This window comes from Orbicella franksi, chromosome 3, assembly GCF_964199315.1.
Source record: "Orbicella franksi chromosome 3, jaOrbFran1.1, whole genome shotgun sequence".
NCBI classification, from domain to species: domain Eukaryota; kingdom Metazoa; phylum Cnidaria; class Anthozoa; order Scleractinia; family Merulinidae; genus Orbicella; species Orbicella franksi.
This window is the reverse complement of record NC_138147.1, coordinates 18161113-18184699: the sequence shown is the minus strand read 5'-3', so window position 1 is coordinate 18184699 and position 23587 is coordinate 18161113. Positions and strand designations below refer to the sequence as shown.

The 23587-nt window shown below is 43.1% G+C and overlaps 2 protein-coding genes and 1 pseudogene across 3 annotated transcripts in view; 1 reads left to right on the top strand and 2 right to left on the bottom strand.

Moving 5' to 3' along the window:
- Window positions 1-2209: 2209 nt before the first annotated feature.
- Window positions 2210-23587, bottom strand: part of LOC145482637 (olfactomedin-like protein 2A) — a 32398-nt pseudogene continuing 11020 nt past the window's right edge. The window contains exons 2-5 of the transcript XR_014048784.1: window positions 4415-4488; window positions 3577-3699; window positions 3227-3299; window positions 2210-2910 (exon numbers count right to left, since the gene is read on the bottom strand). The product of XR_014048784.1 is annotated as an olfactomedin-like protein 2A (transcript). The remainder of the gene's footprint in view (window positions 2911-3226; window positions 3300-3576; window positions 3700-4414; window positions 4489-23587) is intronic.
- LOC145481645 (uncharacterized) lies at window positions 15324-16609 on the top strand. The gene has a single exon (XM_081460163.1). It carries the CDS (start codon window positions 15359-15361, stop codon window positions 16607-16609), a length of 1251 nt encoding a protein of 416 aa, XP_081316289.1. The 5' UTR covers window positions 15324-15358.
- Window positions 20121-22790, bottom strand: LOC145482379 (uncharacterized). Its single transcript, XM_081461012.1, has 2 exons — window positions 20846-22790; window positions 20121-20161 (listed from the first exon to the last, which is right to left on the bottom strand). The coding sequence occupies exons 1-2, from the start codon at window positions 22788-22790 to the stop codon at window positions 20121-20123; spliced, it is 1986 nt and encodes a 661-aa protein (XP_081317138.1).

Here is a 23587-nt window from a genome sequence, read left to right as displayed (position 1 = left end):
CATGTAATTCTAACATGTGTACAGCGAATTAACAGAAACCACGACGGCATTAACGATAGGGGTTCTAATGGATTACATGTAGCAGAGATATCTAGTAAGGTACCAACTAGATTATACTTTCTTAGACAACTAAAAAGGGCAAACATTCCGACCAAAGACCTCGTAACATTTTACAACACCTGTTTTCATCTTACAAAGGAAAACGCTTCAGGGCTCTCGAATTTTGCTTGCCCTTGGCAAGTCTTAGTTGGTTCTTCTAATGATTTAGTTGGCAGATGACTTGCTTGATCTCTTGCCCATTGGGCAAGTGAGAATGTTAAGTTACTTGCCCAGAAGTAGCCTGCGAACAGGCGTCCCTTTCCTGAAGTATTCAGACGGTGATACGCAAATGTTCCGGCGTGCCCTACACCGCACCATACGTTGCGAGGAGGATCGACAACTGGACTCCAAAAATAGCTGGATATCGAGCCAAACAGTTGAAGAGAAATCTGATTTTTAATTTCTAATGAGGTCTCCACCGTTTGGCGATAATATCTTAAAATGGCGCCAAGAAAAAGACATCTACAGCGTTATACACGGAACTGCTTTTTCATGAAAAAAAAAGTCTTGAATTGGTCAACCGTGTCTAGAATGGGATTTTGACACTTAGGATATAGGTAGAGTAGAGCATTATATTCTCTCTGTTTTGCTCATCAGTCGGAGAAAACAAGAACCAGCTGAGGGCAAAATCCAGTCTCCGAGACTTGAATAGACTCAGGGCTTTCGTTACCACGTTGCCAAAAATCGTTACGATTTCTAACAACGTCCCACTAGCGTGACAATTAACGAAGTCTCGATTTTTGTTTTGTTTTTTTGCATTATAAGAGTACGAAATTCTCCAAGTGGTGGACTGTGAAGTCATTAGCAATGCGATAACAATTCGCCATCTTTGATATTAAGATTTTCTATGTTGTCCAAAAGTTCCCATAATTTCAAAATTCGTTTCAACTCTTAAACTCGATTGTAGCCCCTTCCAGAACCTCAAGAAAACTCGCTCGACATTTAGGATGACCTGTATAGTAGTCTCCAGTTTTAAATTTTATTGACAAATTGAAATCACAGTACATGTTCTCAGCCTGAAATGTCAGTCATCTTCCACCCACATCCTTCCCACCCGGGGTAGGTGACAGAAATTTCAAGTTAATCTTCTCAGTGTTTTTGATTTTCCTGCCTTTCCTCCACCCCCTCACCGTCTTTAATCGCCTCGCTCTTAGCCAACTCTTTGCCAATTACTTTCCGTACGTAAACACGCCTTGAGTCACGACAGTCTGCGTCAGTCTAATGTTTTAAGGTAATGGCTGGCATTGTGACGTTTTTCCTACATTCTATCCTTGTATTTATTACTTACAGTTCACAAGTAGACAGCGAAGATGTAGTTTTCACATTTTATTTTAGCAGTCAGCACTAACAGCAGTTTTAACTGTACCAACGCTTTGATCTTTCAAGTCAAAGTTTGGTCAGCACACAGAAGACAAGTCTTCCTTCGTGTTTTTAGCAGCTTCATTTACAATTTACATTTATTCAGACAATCAGAGACGTCAGATATGTCAGTCAGTGCAAAGATCTTAGTGTCACACCATTATTGACTGAAAACGAAGTCCTACAGAATTTTTATTTCACTTCGATGGCCCTAACTTCGTCAGATAATCTAATCAAATTTCAGTGGAACAGTATTCGTAGACTACTTTTAGTGGGTCCATTCTGCTTCTAAAAGATATATTTGACTTTATATAATAATCAAATGAAAGCGCGCGCTCTGATTGGTCAATCAGCTATGGTTTATTGTGCCACTAAACTCATGGAAATTCTCGTGTCTTCTGAATTATTATATAAAAGCAATATGGTTTAGTGGCATGATACCACTTGGGATGTTGGAAGAACACTCGAAGAATTCGTAAATCACGAGCCGCAGGCGAGTGATTTACGAATTCTTCTCGTGTTCCTCCAACATCCCGCGTGGTTTATCAGCCTATAAACCATAAAAAATTGTGGTCTATTGCATAAATAAACCCTCGTTATTCTTAAAAGTTGTGTACTTACCTGTGCTTAGGCTCCAAGTGTGTGTAACAGCGTTTTTGTAAACATCAGTTTTGTATGCGTAGGGTCGATAGCTGTTTCCAGGACTACCCCACAGTACCCACAATCCCTGCTCGTCAACAGCTAGGTCCATTCCACTGTACCCATTCCATCGGTAGTAGTTCTTCCTCGGTGTGTAACAACTCACACTTATTTGGGGGTCAATGCGCTGTGTATGCAGATTGTACTTGATAATCTAGGCCGAATTTCCGCTGTTAATTGTGCAACAAAACTGGGCTTTAGAAATGTTAACTGGCGAACTGATTTACCTTAATGAGCCCAAAAAAACTCAGTTTGCCCAGATTAAATTTTCCTGTTTCACTAATGTTTACTTCTTTAAAAGTTTTTCAGTTTCGTCACTGGCGATACGTTAAGAAATTGGCTTCTTTCAGTGTCGCTTTTTGTTCTGGAGAATAGTAAATGATAGATTCAAGGTCAGAGAACTGACGTGGATGACATGAATTTTGAGTTATTTGGGAAGTTCCCAATTTGTGAACTTCACATTCTGGGGTAGAACCGGTTAATTGTACCTGTAATACAGGTATGGTCCATACACCACTGCTCCAGTTCCGTTCCAGTTGCAAGGCAGTTTGTACGTCTCACGAGTCACACCTGCCTTGAACATGTCCATGTTTTCAAACTCTTCCAGTACGTTTTTTGAGTAGAACGATTCCATAACGAATATGGTCTCTGTACCCATGATTCCTGGTGGGTCTTTCATCCAGGCTCCATATGTGTACTGTCGTGCATTGTGAGTGACAGGTTTACCAACAGACTTCATATTAGTACAGCTGTCTGCAAGAATTCGACAAAAAATCTAAGAAAAAGAGGCATTATGTTGTAGACCAAATTCCTCCTTTTCTCGTGACAGGAGCCTGCTGCAATTCTATATGAAGTCCAGAATTTCACTTTTTTTTACGCATTTTACAGTGATAAGCTAATTATTTCCTTGCACTTTGCCACAACTGTTACGCTAAATACATCAGGAGCAATATCGCAGTAAGCACTACCAGCCTTTTTTTTTTCCAGAAAATTTGCGAAACAGTCAGAAAAATAAAATCTAGAAAAATTGGTTCTATAGTTGTTAATAAAATAAGGGTTATCAACAAACCTCTCTGGAGAATGTAAACGCTCTCCTTTGCTTTTTGCAAGTCGTGCTGTTCATCAACAATCATTCAAAGCAACTGAAAATCAAAAGAAGCATAAGAGTCTCGCTTTGATGTGGCAGCATACTGAGGGAATTGGGTTAAACTAAGTTAACAGGGCTGTTTGTACGCAATCTTTGTAGCGTAGCTATCTTACCTGCCTGTCTTGACTTTTAACTCCTAACTGTTTTTAGATATATTGGGATTTCAAGCTACAGCAGTGACACGGCTTCTTTTGAATAAGAACTGGTATTCACTTCTCTTTTATTTCAATTGTACACAGTTCGTCGAAAAAAAACATTTAGGAAAGACTTACATGTTTCTTTGCCAGTTTAAGAGCAAGGTCTTGCACAGATAACTTAGACGGGTGATGGCGATGGTAAGAAGACAAGACTCGCTTGGTCTGAGGATTGATCGAGGAGTTGCAGAGCACATCACCCTAGAAAAATAACATAGTATATGAAAAATTTAATCAACTCTAGGGATTGAACAGAAAAAATACTAAACAGCTGATCATCTGGCTGACGTAAGTGGAATTAAAACTCAAGGCGAAACAAACGCTTAGTTCGCTATTCCTTGGTTTTCTATTTCACAGAGTGACCATCACCTAATTTTCCATATTTTTTTGCCAACTAGGAAATATTTTGGTGATGTACTGCCAAATCAAATTGTCAAATCTGATATTAAAGGAACTCAGTCACGGTTTGCGCATATTGAAAAGTTTAGCCCTCAATTTTTCATCTTCGTCGTTTGTAATCCGTGTTAATCTTCTCCATTCTTAGCCATCCTTGTTTCTTTATGGTTTATCATCATCTCTTTAGTGCTTTTTTTATCTTATTAAACTGTTATTTTCGGGTTTCTTACCATTTAAAGGTAATTTTGTATGTGGCCAAAATAACTCAAAATACCGTGACTGAGCCCCTTTAAGAGAGAGGTGATGTTTCAATAAATAGAGGTGATACTTGGAGCGAAACCTTAAAACGCTAAAATCATGGTCTAAGTGTTCTCGCGCAACATGGATCATTTGTCTGTAGCGCGCAGTTGAAACTGGCCGAGACGAAAACGTAAAAGGAACTTAACTTGACTTGAATTGATCTTGATCTAGGAGCAGATATGTACACCACTGTAACGTAACCAAATCATTGCAAACTTACCAACAACAGAACAAGCTGGAGGCAAAAGAGTGACAGATATCGAAACATCTCGCAGGGAAACTGGTTCTTCTAATCTCCAAATACATGAAGCTAAGTTATAACCCTTTACTGCCTTGAGATAAGCAGCGAGGACTGAGTTCACTGGCTTACCCGAAGACTTCAAAACTCTCTTTCCTTCAGCTATATAAAGGTCTCCCTTTGGTAGGCAAGTTCTTCCCTCGAAAAGATTCGATGACAAATGGCCTTCGTCTCCTCCAGCCCACCTCATTATATGTCCTGTTTTCAGTCGGCGATGAATAAGGAATGCGAAGTTTTTCATGTTCTTATGGCCCTTGCGTAAATAACTTCTACATATGACGCGTTCGTTTTGTATCGTTTTACCAAGGCAGAAAACATACAGGAACTTTGAGAGGTATTGGTACGTATTTGCAGTCTATGGTAGAATGAAATAAGATCAAAACAAACTCGGCCATGGGGAATTGTTTTCTTTCGCGAAAAAAGTCGTTTTTGAGTCGTTTTGAGTATAGTAAATAAAGGTAGAAAACTTTCACGTTCTCATTTCAAAAATCAAATAAGCGAGCTCCGTTTTTTCAATTCTACGTCTTAGTGACCACTGAATAACAGAGTATATAAGGAGGTAAAAATCTGTACTACCTTGTTTCAATAGGATGAAGACCACAAAAGAAAGCTTAAGCTTACGCAGTGGTATGCAATATATGTTCTAACCTTTCCAGAGGCAAAAGTGTTTTTTAGATATAGGCCTTACGACCGAGAAGGACCGACCCAGAGAAGCCACATGGTGTGAATAAAAAAACTCGTTCTTTAAACCGGCTTTTCTAACTAATGGATTTCGCTTGTTCGGCTCAGCTGACAATGACGAGACTCAAAATCAAGCTTTCCTGACTAGCAAAACTTAGAGACTGCGAAAATGCACAAACAACTGTCAGTATTGTAGCCGCTGGGCTATTTATATATAAACAAAATTAGTGATTCGCCGAGGTGAGGATAAACTGTATTTCTCAGCTCCGTGGACTTGAGTACCAGTTTGCAAGGTTCACGAGGATAAATAGATTTCTCTGTACAGCGGGTGTACCATAGAATCTGGCTGTAGCTGGGCTCAGTTTGTTCTGTAGTCAAATTCTGATAACTGGAATCCAAACTTATGTTTGCGCTTGATCATATATACAGGTAACCGAAACGAACTGAAATTATGTCAGCAATGGAGGAGTATTTTCAGTTACCGATACCTCGATTGATGGACAGTACCCCAATTTCACGTTTTAATTTGGCTGTCTAACAGTGTAAAATCACATGGAAGTTGTCTTATTTCTCAAAGCGGCGTTTTTTTGGTTGATTTTATAATCAGTTTGACTGAAACCTTAGAAAAAGGCAATCTTACCCACCGGTTTTTTCGGAAAAATTCGTAACATTGTTACCTTAATTAACTTTCCAGCTGAAAGCGTTGGGCGCCCTTTCCGTTTTCCAGAAATTTAGAAACAGGAGCAAATGGAGTGAAAATTTCATTGGAAATCTTCAGAAAACACTGAAAATTGTTGAATACCACAGAAATGAAAAATGCGATCTATTCGCCGAAAAATCAAGAAATTCTGGGAAGAAAAACAAATGAAATAGAAGCTTCCGGTAAGACATTTTCGGAAACTTTATTTTCAGAGGTTGAAAGAGAATAAACGCCAAAGTTCGCAAAATAAAATTTGAAAGTTTTCAGCTGACGTCCTTGTTAAAATGTGTTTTTTAATAAATCATCCCATACGTTTCCCATTGTATTCGGTCCAAAGTGTCTTGAATTGAATTTGGCCAAAAGAGGTCTCGATATTACGATAAGTATTCAATATAATCGCAAAAATTTCCAAATCTTATCCTTTGTTCTCGATTTAGAATCCCTTCACCGATTCCTCGTCTCTATGCTAAAATCGAGAGGTGTTTTTGCCGCTGACTTAGTATTTTATGAAAAGAGCATAGATCTTTCACGACACTTTTTTATTCAACAGTCAACGTAATCCGTAGATGAAAAACCGAATTTGAAAACTTTCAGCCACATATAGTTAAGGCTGCGCATGGAAAATAATCGATCTATGAGCTGTAAAGATGAGTTTCAAAACAGTTTATTTCATAGCGGGAAAAATGACAAAGCGCAAATTGTAGAGCTACAGTTTTGATTCAATATTTTTGCAATGAATTGAGAGTCGTTTCACTTTTATCGTCTCTCAACATAGGTGTGCTCTATTCATCTTCTCAAATTTTAGTCGGTCTTAACTGTTTCAAAGTCGGTGTTTGATAGAATCGAAATCATCTAGGTTATGTTGACTGAAAATCTCTATCGCCTCAAGTCCTTTCCAAGAAAAAAAATTTGAAAGCGCGTCTTTGTCAGAACAGTGCACATAATGTACATGTAACTCACCTGCAAAAAAATTAAGCGGATTTATTTAAGAATTGTGGAAAGAGAAAAGTTCAATTGTTATTTTTGGAATCAAAATGTAGGGGACGAGAGATGATTTTTCTTCGTAACTCCGCGTGTTCGCATGAGACCCAGGACTTGACTGACTCCTGGTAATATGCAGAAAACGTCAGCCGCGTACATTATTTATTACGAAGTAGTTTTCTAATCACTGCTTTCAGAAGTCATTTTGAAGGCATTTTTAAACGTAATTTACTGCCTCAAGTCTTTTCCAAGAAAAAAATTTGAAAGCGCGTCTTTGTCAGACAAAAACACACACCCGTCACACGTCATTTACAAAGACAAGTGTACCTGTGGACAAACATACATTGGCGAGCACGCAACCTCGAGGTTCGTGTTAAGAACATTCAGATGTTAATTAGCAGTCGGAGCCAGCCAAGCACATCAGAAAACACCCTAACCACAAGGTTACGTGGGAAGTTTTAACCACCGCCTATTCATGGTTAAAAAGGAGAATAAAAGAAGCGTTCTACATCGCACGCTTCCGTCCAGAACTAAACAAACAAGTGCAATCACTGGACCTCACCTTGTTCCCCATGGGAACAGGTATACTTAACTGGCATTACCTGAACTACTGTACAAGTTTGTGAAAATATTACGCCCTCTACATACCCAATTTATTTCACAGTCATCGAAACAAGAGTAGGAATTGAGAGGAAAACGTTGATTATGTACTGTAACAATGAGTTTCAAAATAGCTCACTTTAAAGAGTGGTTCGTATGGCAGAGCGTAAATTGTAGGGGTATAAAGTTTAATTTTGTACCAATATATTTGTAAACAACGAATTTAGGGTGCTTTCATTGTTATCGCGTCACTTAATAGGTGTGCGCTCTCATTTGTTTCAAATTTTAGTTGGTTTTTGCTGTCTTAAAGTCAGGCTTTTTGATTGAATCGAAATTATCCAGGGAAAAGAAACTGCCTCGCTCATATATGCTTGGTGAGCACGAAATCGTCTTTAATTTTCCAAATTCGCAGGATATCGAGATTTCGTTTCAGCGATAATCCTTGCACCCGGCCGGCTCGCCTTTCGTAAACTGAGTCTAGAAATCTGGGTGAATATTCCTTTAAAACTGTAACCAAAGGTGCAACTCTTTGTGCGGTTACTAAATGATCGTACCGAAACCAGGAGCTCGGGTTTATTCAGAAAATCCATCAAGTTGAACTTATCCTTAAAAGTTTCTTGAAGGAAAGATATCGGTTTGTAATATGCCAGAGGATGTATAGGCTCCTTATATATTTTCAGCATTTTCGATGCTTTTAGCCGTATTCAAATTTTCTTGTTGCCAGTATGTCACTTAATAGCGATTGAAATAAAAGGACAATCAACAAAGCCGTTGTTAAACCAATTTTTAATTTGATTTTTGGATGCCTTCGACTGAGAGCAATGAAAAATATTTCAGTTAATTAAAATGGCAACTTTTTTTCCTAGCATGACGGTCTCCAAAATCATATACTTACATCTCAATGAATTTGGCAAAAATAAACAACTTTAGGGTTTTAGTATTATGTACAAAAAAGTACTTCAGTAATACAGTCAACGCGAAACTTGATTTCTTCATTGGCTTAAAGTAGCGACTAAAATTTCAGAAAACAAAAAAGGGTTCAAAGATAAACGCGCAGAATTTTTAAACAGAACAGTTTCATAATACTATTATCAATTTTAAAGACTGCTTGTTCTGCAACAAAATGCTCACATTGTGAAAAAAAAAACAGCAAACAAGTGGTCGCGTAAAGTTTAGGTAAGATCAAACCTAACAATATGCCCTATTCAGTGATAAGTCTTGAGTATATCACAACTGAGAACCATTGAGGTAAAATACGCAACTTGCAAAGATAGCATGTTTAGTGCCTTGACCCTTTCGCTCTTTCAAAGAACCCAAGTGAAAAATTAGGGAAAAGTCCCCGATTATGGCTCCTGGTCTGAGATGATTTCATTTTTCAATCTATTAAAAAATAAACAGTACCACATTCAAGTACAGCCCAATAGCTTTCATTTGAATGGTCTCACATTAATGATTTACCTACAGTTAAAAGTTATACACTTTGCATAAAGGAATAAGCTGATTAAATAGTTTCCCCAAAAAATATCCTGCTCCGCCAATAGTTTTCATTGAATCGCCATCGCCCATCAGTCTTTAACACACATTGATGACTTGGCCGTAAGTTTCAAACTGGGAGGCTAATTTCATTTGTAGTGGCAAAAGCTAAGGATTTATCTCGCCCCGTGCGGTCTGAACTCTTGTGTAATTAATTTTAATATTCTTCTTGTGCAACTACTGAGTAAGTGGTTTTTTCAATTTAGGTTGGGGTTCCACTCGGGAACAAGAGAACAGTTTTGCTGCGTGATACTCCAATTATAAGCGCCAAAAATGGTGAAATATATGTTCGTAGTGCTCAAAGTTCCTCAATACGTATACTGTACATGTAAAAGCAGTCAGAGGTTTCTAGGATAACCCCCGTCATCCGTGTTTGTTGATTTAGCCTGAAATCGTTCAGCCGGTCTACAGTTATTACAAAACATTTAGATCTTGACCGCAATTCAGTCACCTTGCTCTCGTGGTAGACTACAGAACTACGAATTTCAAATGCGGACTCGATTGCAAAGCAAACTAAATTCATATATTTTTCACTAACCTTTGAATATTTTTCATTGTTGATGATTCCTCGTTTAACTAGAATCCCTTTGTAGGCTCCTCGTCTCTATTTCGTACACATAAGAGTAAAGTATAGTATTGTAAGTATTGTAAGAGTAAAGTATAGTACTATTAGTATTATGAGAGTTACGTATTATATTTTAAGTATTGTAAGTGTAAAATATAGTATTGTAAGTAGTATAAGTATTGTAAGAGTAAAGTATAGTAATGTAAGTAGTATACTGAGTATATTGTAAGAGTAAAGTATAGTACTGTTAGTATTATCAGAGTTAAGTATTATATTTTAAGTACTGTAAGAGTATAGTATAGTAGTATAAGTTGTGTAAGAGTAAGTATAGTATTGTAAGTATTGTAAGAATAAAGTATAGTACTTTAACTATTATAAGAGTTAAGTATTGTATTGTAAGTATTGTAAGAATAAAGTATAGTACTTTAACTATTATAAGAGTTAAGTATTGTATTGTAAGTATTATAAGAGTAAAGGATAGCATTGTAAGTAGTATAAGTAGTGCAAGAGTAAAGTAGAGTATTGAAAGTTGTGAAAGTTGTAAAAGTTCAGAGTAAAGTTTAGCATTGAAAGTACTGTTAGAGCAAAGTATAGTGCTATAAGTATTATAAGAGTTAAGTATTTTATTGTAAGTATTGCAAGAATAAACTATAGTGTCTTAAGTAGTATATGTATTGTAAGAGTATAGTATAGTATTGTAGGTAGCATAAGTATTGTAAGAGTAAAGTATAAAGTATGTTACATGAGTAAAGAGTAAAGTAGTAGTATATAGGGGATTAGACAAATACTGTTTTGAAGCATATTCAATTTTTTTCCTGTTTTAAGACTCCCAGCGTTAACAACCGAGCTTGCGATGGTTGTTAACGCTGGGAGTCTTAAAACAGGAAAAAAATTGAATATGCTTCAAAACGGTATTTGTCTAATCCCCTATATACTACTAATGGGAAGTGGGGAAGGGGAGGGATTCCTTTTAGATAGAAACGCCCCCGCTGTTATACCGCCCGAACAGCGGCAATGGTTCGAGGAACAAACAAGTGTCAACTTTCCGATGCCATTCAAAACCTCCCTCCAGAGCTTCGTGAGAAAATCCTGAAGGCGTATATCTCCACAAAGCTTTGCCAGCGAGCGGCTTTGGGCTGGGACAAGGTACACGAGCATATTTCAAAACTGCCTTTCTGTCAATACATGCAGCAGATTGTACCAATGATAATATGCTTTGAATATCCGGACTGCTATTTCGAGGGTTGTTGTTTCCCCTGTTTCGAAAGGGAGGGAACTCTTGATAAAGTATCGCTAAGCCCCCCGATGGAGTTAATACCCCTCATAGAAAAAAGCCCTGAGTACAAGAATTTTTTAAAAGTATGCTCCCGGGATGGCTATGATTGGCATGAGTGGTTCCTTTTCGGCAGGGAGCGTTAGCGAAAAGCAAGCATCACAAGTGTGAGAAAAAAGGAGGGCGTTTACAAGTAAAAAACCTCATCGTCATCAAAGGAATTCACCTCAAGCATAGCAGCAACGACCTCGCGTGTAATATCACGCGCATTTTTTTGCCACTCAGGTGCGAAATATTCGTGGGCGAGAAATGCAGCCAAGTGGAAGAAAACAATCATGTTTTTATAATATGCAAATAAAACCGTCTGTTTCTAAAAGTCAGTTCGAAGCGGAGGGGTCTGTTATTTTTTTTATGAGTTCAGCTTCAAGTCTGCCGCGGATGTTTTTCTCCAGTTTCCGAACATCAACATCAGCAAGCTTTCTCTTTGATGGTTGGCGAAGCATCTTTGCTCGGACTTGTTCCTTCAGTGAGTTATACTGTTGAAACTCGGAAAGGATGGTGTCAAACTCGTGGGAAGACACTTCGTTGTTATTCAAAGCTTTGGAGAGCAATCTGTTGATTGTATCCCGCTTGGCAACGGCGAGCGTGGTAATCTCTTGATGTTTTTTTATTTTCGAATCAAGCTTTTTGCTGGCGATTATCAGCCCCGAAGAAACGAGAGCGAAACACCCCTCAGCGCCGCCTAAAGGAACTGTTGCCGGCAGGCCAACCACAGACAGAGCGGAGCCAAAACTAGCGCTGGAAAACGCTGCCGAGAGAACACTGGAGCCGGCAGCACTCCAATTAACGAATTTTCTTGCCCGTTTGTATTTTTTAGCAACGAGGCGATAGTGGTCGACCTCATGGTCCAAAGTGTTGGCAATCTCGATGATCTTTTGCAAGCGGAAATTTTCAGAAGGCGTCGCCAGTACTGGATAGAGAGGCTCGGCAGGAGGAGCGGAAGGTAATAAATTTGCTGAAGACATTGTATATATAAAAGAAATTTAATTTAACTCTAATTCAAAAAGAAGTGGGAAGCCCTTGAAATCAAAGAGTTCGCCATTTTCATCTTTGACGCTAATAGTGATGCTTTTTATAAACTTGTCTGTAGAGCAGTCACGCAAAACCCGTTGCGGAGAACCCTGGTAGCTTACCTTTTCAAAAGGCTTCCCTTTTATATCAAACAGGGCTAAGACATCTTTCTTTTTGCCACTGAACAGATTCCGTTCTTTGTCGATCAAATCGCAATGAATAAAATATGTAGTTGGATATGTAAGCCTTTTTACGAAGGTTATAAGATTCAACTTTCGCCCAATACCAAGCAAATTGGCTAAATCGCGATCAAGTTCAATCGGTTTTGACCCAAAATTTTTTATTACAAGCTGGCCAACAGGTTGATTTATTTCTGTCTCCAACTGATTATAGCCATATTTGCCGAACAGACCGTCTATTTCTTTTGCCAAGCTTTCTAAATTGTAATGCCCCGGGAGTAATTTACTAATTGATAAAGCTTTATCTTTTTCTTTATCTCCCAAGGAGGCTGAACCTTCTTTTTTCAAAGTGTCCCAGATGTTGAATAAACTACAAGATATGAGTTTCATGAAATGTACTTTCGGAATCGGGTCTTCAAAATAGATAGTTTCTCCGTTCTCTTGTGTGACAATAGTGAGAACAACCATTTTTATATTTAACAAACATAATTGTGTTCAAATACAATGGCGAATATGTGGGAAGATCCTGAGGTTTTGAAAAAAGCGGCAATCGCAAAGGAAAAAGCGTGGACAAATTTTTTAAACCACTTTCCAAAAGCGGAAAAAAGCCGGTTCGTTTCACAAGAAAGCATCGACGAGAAAAATAACGCAACCGCAGAGGTGTTTTTCAAAGAAAGCGAAAGCTCGTTACAAAGCGTCTTCGGTTCAGACAGGGGATATTGGAGTGCGGAAATGAAACAAGCGCTAGGTTTGGGAGACAGGAGTGGTTTTCCTTATCAATTGTCGCAACTTGGTTCAAAAGTTTCCTTGCCCATCCCCGCGGAACCTTTCGACGGAAAAGCGCCAAGCTTGAAGAAAATATTCAACGCCGAAATCAAAATCTACGTCACGCCTGGGCAATATTTCACGACAAAATTCCGAGAAATATACCAAAAAACCAAACTCAGGCATACTTCTGGAGCCGAATCAAAACGCTGGTTAGGAGAGCCTGACATGAAATATTGGCCGCAACAGCTCAACTTCGCTGTTTTCTGCGCGACACAAGGTTGTGGAATTTCACGTGAAATCTTTGACAACGGAATAAATCTGCCGCCGCAGATAAGAGCTTTTTATATCTTCCACGTGTATTTCACGGTCAGGCGGATTTTGTACCAGCTAGGAGGAATCCACAGCATGAGCGCTTTGCCCGGAGATCCGCCTTTCAACCAATTCAACAATCATTATGACGTTGCTTCATACAAAAGGCTATGCAGCGAGTTCGGCATAGACCCCTCGAGCGATTTTCGCTTCACGCACAGGGCAAACCACGGTCTGGGAAGCGTTTACGTCTATGCCGGCGGCGCGTCGAAAACTGACTACCTATACCCGGGGTGGAACAAGTTCAGCGATGAAGGAGGGAAAGCGATTCAAGGAAACCTGATTTATTTCATTGAGCAGGGTGCTTCTGGCGATACTCAAGCGGACTGGTTCGCGCCAAACACAGCATCTGGTTTGACGCAGGCCGGGTTGTCGAGAATTAATCAGTCAATCGAAGCCTTTGTTTACTGCATTCTGGGATCGCAAGTCAACGTACGCAGCAGTATTCTTGGCGAAGGAGGGAGAGCGAAAGAAGCCCAGAGCGAGTTTCTTGTTTTGGTGGAAGACGCGATCAGACAGCCCGACCTGGCCGAGAGCGTGCAAAGGTACCAGCTCTCGGTTGATGAAGCAAAGGTGAAGCTTAATCTAGCCGTATGTCCGGGCGCTTGGTTAATGCAGCAAAGATGGTAATCAACACAGAAAGCACGGTCGGTTGCAACAACAAGCTGAAACAGGCAGTGCCAGGAATGCGACTCGGGGTCAACAACGCGGTGAACCCAGACACAAAAAAAGTGGGCGTTGCCCTAATGGAAGGAGGCCCTTCAAAAATAAAAAGGCAAATCGGATCTAAGCCAACTTCAAAAACTGGTCCAGTTCACTCAAACACAGAGCCAGTTCATTCAAACACAGAGACGGCCCACGAAAACAACAAGATATGGCTCATTACAGGTTTGGCCTTGGCGGCATTTGTGCTCAGTCACGCCGTTTCATAACGCGCTCAATGAGGAAGGCGGCAACCGCGAGGATCAACAGCCAAGCGTGTTTACCAAGAAAGCTGATCACCTGGCCGGCTGTGCGAAAAACAAAGCTGACGACCGCGCTAAGGAGGCCTGGCAGAATGCCAGCTATTTTTTTGCCAAACGTTTTAAGGCCGTTTCCCACGCTGTTGGCAACCTCTTTCAAGCCGTTTGAGAGCGAGCTAAGAATAACACCGAGGGTAGTACCGACTTCAAGCAAAACAGCTGTAACGGTGAAGCCATATTTTTTGAAGATGGCTTTCACTCTCTCTCTGAGCCGATCTCTCAGCTGCAGCGTTTGTAAGTCTTTCTCTCTTTCATCCTCGATAGTGGCTTGCTCTTTGTTGTATTCTTGCGCACTTTCGCGCGCTCGTGCCCTTTCTGAGCTTGTTTTGTTTTCATCATTTGCGATCTGTTCTTGCTCTTCTTTTTTTGCCGTAAATCTTTTTCTTTCTCTTGTCGCTCTTTCTCTCTTAAAGTGAATTCTTCCTACTCAATCGTTTCTGAAGGTGCTCCATTTCTTTTTTGTTGCAATCTGATTAGCTCAATGCTGATGGTCTTGAACCGCTGTTTTAGCGCCGGTAATTCTCTTGTCGCTTCTACTCTTTTTTGGAGGACGGCGTTTGAGTCATTTTCAAGTATTTCATTCGTTTCAATTTCTTTTCTAAGATTGCCTCTTTCTCTTTCAAGCTGATATTCTTTGCTTTCCCCCAGATATATTTCAACGCTTTTAGCTATATCTTTGTTCAAACGCATTTTTCCGGTGGATTTGTCTTTGCTGAACAAACGAAAAGTACGCTTAGATTCTAGCTCTGTCTTTTGGGTTTTTCAAGGCGACCTGAAGCCTTCCAATTTCGTCATACGATGTTTTAATTTTGGAAAGATCTGCCTGAGGGTACTCGTCTAACAGCTCAGCTTCTGATCTATTTTCCGTCGAGAACTCCTCACGATCGTCGTCTCGATTCATGGTCGTAATGCGCTGTTGTTGCCAGTTAGGTGCGGGAGTTGACGAAGAGCCCGGCTGAAACGCCCCTGTTGTGTCACCATCACCATCACCAGCGCGATCATCTGTATGATCTATGAGAGGATCTCTTTCATCATGGCCGAATTCTCCACTTTCCGCCATAGCAATATATTTCAATTCTGTAATTTTTTAATTAGAAAAATATTAACCGGTGGTATCATACGAAATGTCAGTGCCAGAGAACCTTCGCCCAACGTACAACAAAAAGACATTAAACGCCATGAAGGCCGAGCGCGCGGTCAAGCGAATCACCTTTGTCCGCTCTGAAGCCAACCCCGGCGATACGCTGTATGTTTCAGTGTCCGAGCTGAACGAGAACGAGGTTCTGGTGCCGGGCTCGCTAGCTCTTGTCTTTGACATCGACCTTTCTGGAGGGCACGCCAACAACTTCCTTGTCCAGAACTTCACGTGGGCGCTTGTTGACAGGCTGGTCGTGAAGTTTGCAGGCACTATCCTGCAAGACACGGTTGGATATGACATCTACAAAATCTTTGATGACCTTTTCCTTTCGCAGGAAAAGCGAGAAGGCATGATTATCGAAGGGATTCAGAGCGAGGCTCTATGCAAGATCCGCTCAGGCGCGGGAGACAAGAAAACCTCGGGCGTCGACGCTGAAAACAAGCTGAACGAGGTATACGGAAGCAAGTACCGGATCAGGATTGACCATCAGATCGTAACTGACCACGGCGTTTTCTACCCCCAGGCCCTTTACAACGACCTCGTATTCGAAGTAACCCTTGCAAAAGCTTCACAGGTGTTCAAAGGCTCTGAAAAAACCGAGCTAAAATATAAGCTGACCAACATCCAGCTCGAGTACGAAATGCTCCGCAGCAAGACTCTGGCAGACGAGGCACGCAGCGTTTACTCCAGCGGCAAAGAGTTCACTTATGACCACGTGATGCGTTCCGAAGTGGTGACGTTCAAAAAAGACACTGACACGAGGATCAACATCAAAGTCGACGCCCAAAAAAGGTCACTAAAAGCCATCCTCCTACTGTTCATAGATCCGTATGGTGGGGGCGCTAGAAATTCAGAAAAATTCGTCTTCCCGGATCTGACGAAAGTCAGCGTCACTATCAACGGCTCGCCCAACATGATTTACAACAACGGCCTCGAAGGCAAGGACATGTGGGAAGAGGCCCACCGCTTCTTTGTGAAAAAAAAAAAAAAAACTGAGCACATGAATATGACAAAATTTTACACCGATGATAAGTTCGGGCTTATGATTGATACGCGCTCCATGGCGGATCAGTCGATGTACGGAAGCGGCACGCGCATTGTAAACAGTACAAACGGTGTCCAGCTGGAAATTGAGCGGAAAGCCGAAGGCTCAGGCGACGTGAAATGCCATGTATTCATCATTTCCGAATCCCAGTTCAACATTATTGACAGACAGTTTGATTATTTGCAGAATTGAATATGAACATGGACCCAAGCAAGATACCCTTCAACGCTCTCATTGTGGGGCCGACTAATTCAGGCAAATCAAGATTTGTGGTGGACCAGATCTACAGCCCTTTCCGCTTCAAGTTCAACTACATCGTTCTAATCTGCCCAACATTCGCGCACAACAAGACCTACCACAGAATTGGTGAAAATGATCCAAGAATGAATGTGATAGTATGCGAGCAGCACGACGTGGAAAAATGGTTGAAGCTAGTGAGATGGCTTTTCGAGGGCACCAACACGCTCATAATACTCGATGACTGCGCAGCCTCCAAAGATGTGAAAGGGCGTACAGGCGAGCTGGTGAATCTCGCCTTCTCTGCTCGACATATGGGCATCAGCGTTTGGGTGCTGACCCAGAAGATGACCGGCATAACAGCTTCCTTCCGGGAGAACGTGGCGGCGATCGTTCTCTTTTACACCCCCTCGGCCAAGACCACGAAAGCCATTTTTGATGATTACGCTGGCGAACTCTCCCTGGATGAGTACAAAGGTCTAGTTTCAAAGCTGAAAGAGCGAAAGTTCTCTTATCTTGTGTTCTCTCTTCGCCACCTCTACGGGGTAAAGTTATTTTGAATAAAAAAAATGAAAGTTGTATATATTGTTGCACAATGGCTAAAGGAGAGGCCGCGTTAGCAGAAGTTATGAACCTACTTCAAACCGATCCCGAGCCGTCAAGTGGTCCAGCAGGTGGCATAGTACCAACCGCCCCCGGACCCAACATTCCTGCTCTTCGTGAGCAGCTGGCCGTGCTGGTGTCTACAGGCAAAGCTAAAGACGCCATCGGAGTGCGGTTAACCCACGAGCAGATGAAGCGCCTGAGCGACAAAGATGTCGAGAAATTCACCAAAAGGTACGAGACGTACGTGGGCTCAAAGACAACAGAAAGCCTGATCGACAGCTTCATTTTTCTTGTAACCAAAGCGGTCGGAATGGCCTTAAACATCAAAGACATCGACGCTTATCAAAAAGAACTCAGAAACGACTACATCTTAAACAAAGAGCTCTCCAATCTGGCCGGCAACCTTTCTTTGAAGTGCGGCTGGTTTCTTGCTGCGGTCAACGCGGCGCTGATCACCGCAAAACATATTGATTTTAACTCCCATTTGGAGAGAAATGCCGAAGTGAAATTGGAAGAAATTCAGCAGCATTCCCCAACAACTGCTGAGGTATTGCAGGAGTAATTTCTAAGCATTATTCTATATTTGCTCAACATACACATTTGTTTTCAGCATGTCTACCGAACAATCCGAGAGCGCACCTGCCGTCACGACGCATTCGCAGGACGAGACCCATACAGCACCTGCCGTCAAGGCGAATTCGCAAGTCGATATCACACAGCAAGCGACAACTCCAACTGCAACCACGCAGCGCGCAAAAAATCCCAAGCGTGTGGCTGCTAGCAAATTGGTTGCTGAAAGAACGCGGCTGGCCCGGGAACAACAGAAAAAAGCAGCTGAGGCTTATATCGCAAACAACAAGGCGAAAGCCACCACCGCGGCCCCCGAGCCAGCCCCGACTACAGAAGGCGAAAGCCCAAAGTGCAGCGGAGAAAAAAATAGCAGCCTAAGCAACACCCAATGGCTTGCTGTTGGCAGCTTAGTCGTTTCACTGGTCGGGATTTATTACAAAAGTGAAGAGCTCAAGGCCGTATTCGGCAAAAGAACGCCTGAGCCCGCGCGTGTTGAGCCACAACCTGCTCGCGCGGCACAGCCAAAAGTTTTAAGACAAATGGATTAAATATTTGCACATGTAAAGATTAACATGAAGAAAGTTCACGTTACCCAAATTCTTATCTCTTTCTCCGCCATTTTTGGCATCGCGCTGGTGTGGTACGAGTTCAACGGAAAGGTTTTTCATACAGTCCGCGATCTTTTGAGTGCAACATTGTGTGACGACAAGGCCGCAGAAAAGAAAGATTAAATTTTGTTTTAAACTTTTGTTCTTTCCTCGCTATAACCAACCATGGCCCACGAAGTTCTTGTCAATGCCTTGGATGTTGCTTTTCTCTCTCTTGGAAAAGTGCGTTCCGATAAGTATACAGAAAATGCCAAAAAAGGTTTTCAAGTTGTCTTTGGCGAGACTTTCCCAAACATGAATGAAGAAACTTTTGAAATCATGTATAGGAATTTTCGCAGTTTTCAGGAAAATTACAATATCCCCAAAACCGTGGAAAACGTAAAAGCCGCAAAAATTGTAGGAGATCTTTTTCACACTCTTTCTCGAGAATTAGCCGCAGAAGACGTGGAAGACCCAGAAGATGCAGAAAGAGTTGGGCAAGCCAACATAAAAAACCTTGCCAAAGTCTTAAGAGAATTGGGTAAAAACAGTTCGACATAAATTAATTTTGTTTTAAACTTTTGTTATTTTCCTAATATCAAACGCCCCATGTCCGAAAAAAACAATAAGCTTGTCAAGACCGTCATTGACGCCGCTACTCTCACTGGCTTAGTAGCTGGCATCGGCTGGGCCGCAAAAAAGGTTGCAAAAGAGAAATTTACTTCTGATCCCAGCGACAGCGCTATGAATTACGTGAAGTTCACCGCCGTGATGGCGAGCAGCATTGCGCTCGAAGAGTACCTCGAGGACCAAAAGATCCTTCCCACCAGCGTCTGAAATTAATGATTTAAAAAAAAGACTCTGCTATGTATCACCATGGCGAGCATCGCGATTATGGTTGGTGGGGCTGTGTTGAACGCCACGGCTTTTATCGGAGGCAATTATCTGGCGAGGGCGCTTGGCGGGGGCGACAAAGCTGCACTTGAAGAAAAAAAGCGCCATGATAAAGCTCTCGAGGTGTACCAAGCGGCTTACGCCAAATACACGCGCGACCGCACCCATCTTCTTGACTGGATTGCGACCAACGCGCAAATAAAGGCGGAGGCCAAGCAGAACTTCACCAACACTGACTATGCCTTCAAACTCTACAACCAGGCACATCCTGAGGAACGAATGATACCCCCCAAAGAGCCCAAGTTCTCAGATTTCTATCAACCAAGCGAGCAGCAGAAAAATGGTGAACTCATGTTCGTAGGCGCCGGGGTGCTCGCTCTGGGCTACGCAGCCTTCCGGTTCCTTTAAACTTTTTACTCCTTACTTATAGTAACGCTATGGACGACAACGGGGGGCCACTGGAAAGGTATCGCCGCGATCAAAAAATTAGCCGAAGCCGCCAAGGTGCCTGAAGAAACCGCAAAAAAGTGGCTGATCAAGCAAGGGCTCTGGAAGATATTCCTCCCCGCGCCCAGGCGAATTCCTCGGCCGAAATTCGACGTTCCCACACCCAACGCGGTCCACCAGGCGGACCTTCTTTTTGTGCCGCACGACAAACTGCCCCGCGGGTGCAAAGTTTTCAAATACGCGCAGACCGTTGTCGACGTGGCCAGCCGCTACAAAGAGGCCGAACCCTTGACTTCGAAAAATTCTGATGAGGTCGCCCTGGCCTTTCAGAAGATTTACAAGCGCGCGCCTCTGAAATGGCCTCAAATGGTGCAGGCTGACCCAGGGCGCGAATTCATGGGAGCTGTCACAAAAGAGATGGAAAAGCACAAAACTTATATCCGGCGCGGGTGCGTTGACATTCACCGTGACCAGGCCATTGTTGAACGTTTCAACCGCACCCTGGCTGAGCGCTTGTTCGGGCACCAGTACGCCGTTGAAATGCGACTCCCTGAGGGCCAGCGGTCCACTGCCTGGGTGAAAAGACTTCCAGAAGTTGTTTCGGCTTTGAACAACGAGGTCACAAGCCTTAGCGGCAAGAAACCCGCCGTTGCCATCAAAGAAAAAGCTGTTTATGCAAGGCCATCGACATCTTATTCAAGACCTGTTGGAAAAAGCGGAAAAATACTCCCCTCCCTTGTCCAAGTTCGTTATCTCTACCAGCCCGGAGAGCTTGAAGGCGGTGTAAAAAGAGCCACAGACCCAATCTGGTCTTTGAAAGTTTACAGCATTGAAAGATCTTTTACCAAACCGGATCAACCCGTTCTCTACTATTTGCGCTACGGCCCCAAGCGCGGCTTCGTGCGTGAAGAACTGCTGGTTGTCCCCCCAAACACTACTCTTCCTCCGGCTGACGTGAACTAAATGTGAAATTCGATTGGTTCGGTGTGTATCCCATCGGGCAGCACCCACCGCTTGTCGTAATAAGCGCTCAGCCCCAGCTTCTTCTGCTCGTAAGTGACCATCTGCCCGTCCCGCATCCTGAAACCTCTGTTGGTTGCCATATCTTTGCTGCCTTCCAACGCTGCCTTAAAACGCTGCCACGTGATCTCGTTTTGCTTCTTCGTCACCCCCTTCGTGCTAAACTTTTTTTTTTCACCCTCTGGCTCCCCGATGAAATAACACTTCGAGCAGAGCGCGATCATCCGGCTGCCCTCGCACTCAAGCTTGAAGAGACCAGGGGTGCGGCCGCTCCACTTGTCCCAAGCCAGCCAACACTTTTTTTGCGCCTCGAATTCTGGCTTCAGATCCGACCGAACAATGTCCTCGATACACTTTGCAGAGATAGCCATGTAGTTACCCTCCGTGTCCATCTGGATCAGCTCAAAATCTCTTCTGTCAATATATTTGTCGAGAAAGTCGTAACAGAACTCCAGCATCCGCAGCTTTGCCAGCTGATAGACAGCGATTCCAACTTGAAACGGCCGTCTGATTGTGATCCGAGGCTTCCGGCTTTCCAACTCATACGCCTGCCCGATCTCGTTAAGATCAGAGTAATACGCGCTTCGCAAGGCTCTGTCGACTACCTTCTCGTCTTTGGTGTAAATGACGTTTGTTTGCCGCTCCAAAGCTTCAATGAGCTTCCCATAAGCACTGTTTCCCAGCAGTTTGAACACTTCAGCGAGCAGCGCCTTGCTTTTATCCACGTCTCCTGTCCGGCGCGCCTCCGTCACAGGTTGGTAGTCGATTGTTCTGTAAACCTTCGTGACCACCGCCCCGTGGTTCACGTACCACAGCAGCAGAGGGGCGTACACCAACATCCGTTCTGCAGACAGCGCCCCCACAAGTTTTTTTCCGTCTCCGCGCTTTCTGCCGGTTCTAGCCAAGTAATCGAGCTTATGTTTCGGCACAGCTTTGACAGGCACCTTTTTGTTGTAAAAGAAAGGACACATCTCCTCAAACTTTGGGCGCAAGCGCTCCGGAATCTCGATGTCGACTTCAGCAAATCCGAACCAGTTTCCTTCTTTGAGCCTGTGCGTTAGTACAGGAGCCGCCTCCGCTTGGAACTCGCCGCTGTAGTGCACGACCCTTTCCTTCCCGCAAGGCATTTCTCTGAGCATGGTCGAAAGATAGAGGGCGTTGGCGTCATAACCAGGGATATTTTTGCAAAGACGCGGTTCTGCTATTTGATGAGACCTTATCTCTGTAACATCAACTTCGGTGTACCTTGTGAAAACTAGGCTCGGGCCCCCGACAACGGCTTCTTTCAGCATCTCATACGCTTCTTTTCCCGGGCTGTAAAGCTCCGCGCCACGCTCAAACGCTGCCCGGAGCAAGTAATGTAAACTCACGCCTGGGATGCTGACAGCGTCTTTCAGAATGTCGATTCCCTTCTCGGTGTAGAAGTTTCTCATCTTTTCCAGAGCCTCAAGGCCGGGAGCCACATCGAGATTGTTGTAGTAACGCAGCCAGTCTGAGAAGGCGCGCATGCCCTTTTCTTTGAACAATCGCTGACACTCCTCCCATTCATCCCGCGTGAGAACGTATTCACCCTTTAGCTTCGAATACCACTCCTCGTATTTTGGGAGCCCAGGGAAATCAAGCTTTTCGGGGGTGTCAAACCATTCGTAGGGAAACCATGATTTCACTGTCTTGCATTCGTAGGCTTTCACCCATTTCTCGTAGGTCGTCCCAGGCCCAAGGTAGTTGATGATATCAAGGAAACGGAATCCCCAAGTGAGCAAGAACATGGTTTTGTTCCCGTTTTTTGCCACTCTGACTTTGGAGGATGTTTCAGCAAGGCGGCCAGCGAAGTGGTTTTTGATCAGATTCAGATCGTAACTGCCTGAGTTGAACCCGACGACAGGAACCTGGTTGCACCATTCCTCGATTTTTTGCCGCTGCGCTTTTGGAAGCAGGTACACGTCTTCTGACACAAACTCCGCTCGTACCTGGGCCCGGATGTTTTTTCCGCGTCTCTCCAGCTCTTCCATAAACTTGCGGACCAACTCCGCAGGGTCTCTTTCACAGATGTGGGTGGCTCTCTTTCAAGGGTGTCGCCAACGCTGACCGAAATTGGCACGTGCGCGTTTTCTATCGTGAGCGCGGGCGTCGGGTCCTTCCGATGATTATTATCACCATATGCCTCGAAATCGTACAAGATCGCGTACGATCGATAACTTGGTAGCCGGCCTCTTGCAGGAATCTTGTGCGTTTCATTGTGGCTTGGTATCTATCTTCGCGTGTTTGGTTATTGCGGTCAACGATTTTGTCGCGATCTTGCGGGTAACATTTTCGACACCCGTGCCAGTGGCAGCCGTGGTATTGAAATACAGTCTTCGTTGCGTGGTTGTACCCGTCGACAGGTGCGCGCTCAACACAACGCTCGCCACCATGCCCGCACATTGCGTGGTGAATGTGGATTTTCCGCCGCTTGGCTTCCCGATCAAGCCACCGAAGCGATTCTTTGGAAGCGTTGTGTTTTGGAAAGAAAGCTCTCTCGAAAGCTGTCTGCGGGGCTTCGACCCTTTCACCCGGGCAATCGGTTACCGGTTTTCCTTCACTGCAAGTTTGGAAATGACGTTGGAGATGGCAAACTTGTGTGAATCTCGCTCTGCAATGAGTGCATGCATAATTTTTGGCTAACCTTGCAATAACTTTGATGACGAACGCGTGCCCTTCGTAGATACTGATTGTCAGAATGTTCTTCAAATTAGCCGAGGGGTTTCGTCTAAGGTGCCATACCACTTCTTCCCCCCTCTCGGGCTCATACACCCGGATGCCGAGCCAG

Excerpts from the sequence above, each read along its gene's own strand:
- LOC145481645 (XM_081460163.1), top strand. The coding sequence starts at position 15,359 with ATGTCAGTGCCAGAGAACCTTCGCCCAACGTACAACAAAAAGACATTA.
- LOC145482379 (XM_081461012.1), bottom strand. The coding sequence starts at position 22,790 with ATGGAAGAGCTGGAGAGACGCGGAAAAAACATCCGGGCCCAGGTACGA. Across the intron at positions 20,162-20,845 it reads AGATATGGCAACCAACAGAG|CTCCCATGAATTCGCGCCCT; the intron begins GTTTCAGGATGC and ends CTTTTGTGACAG.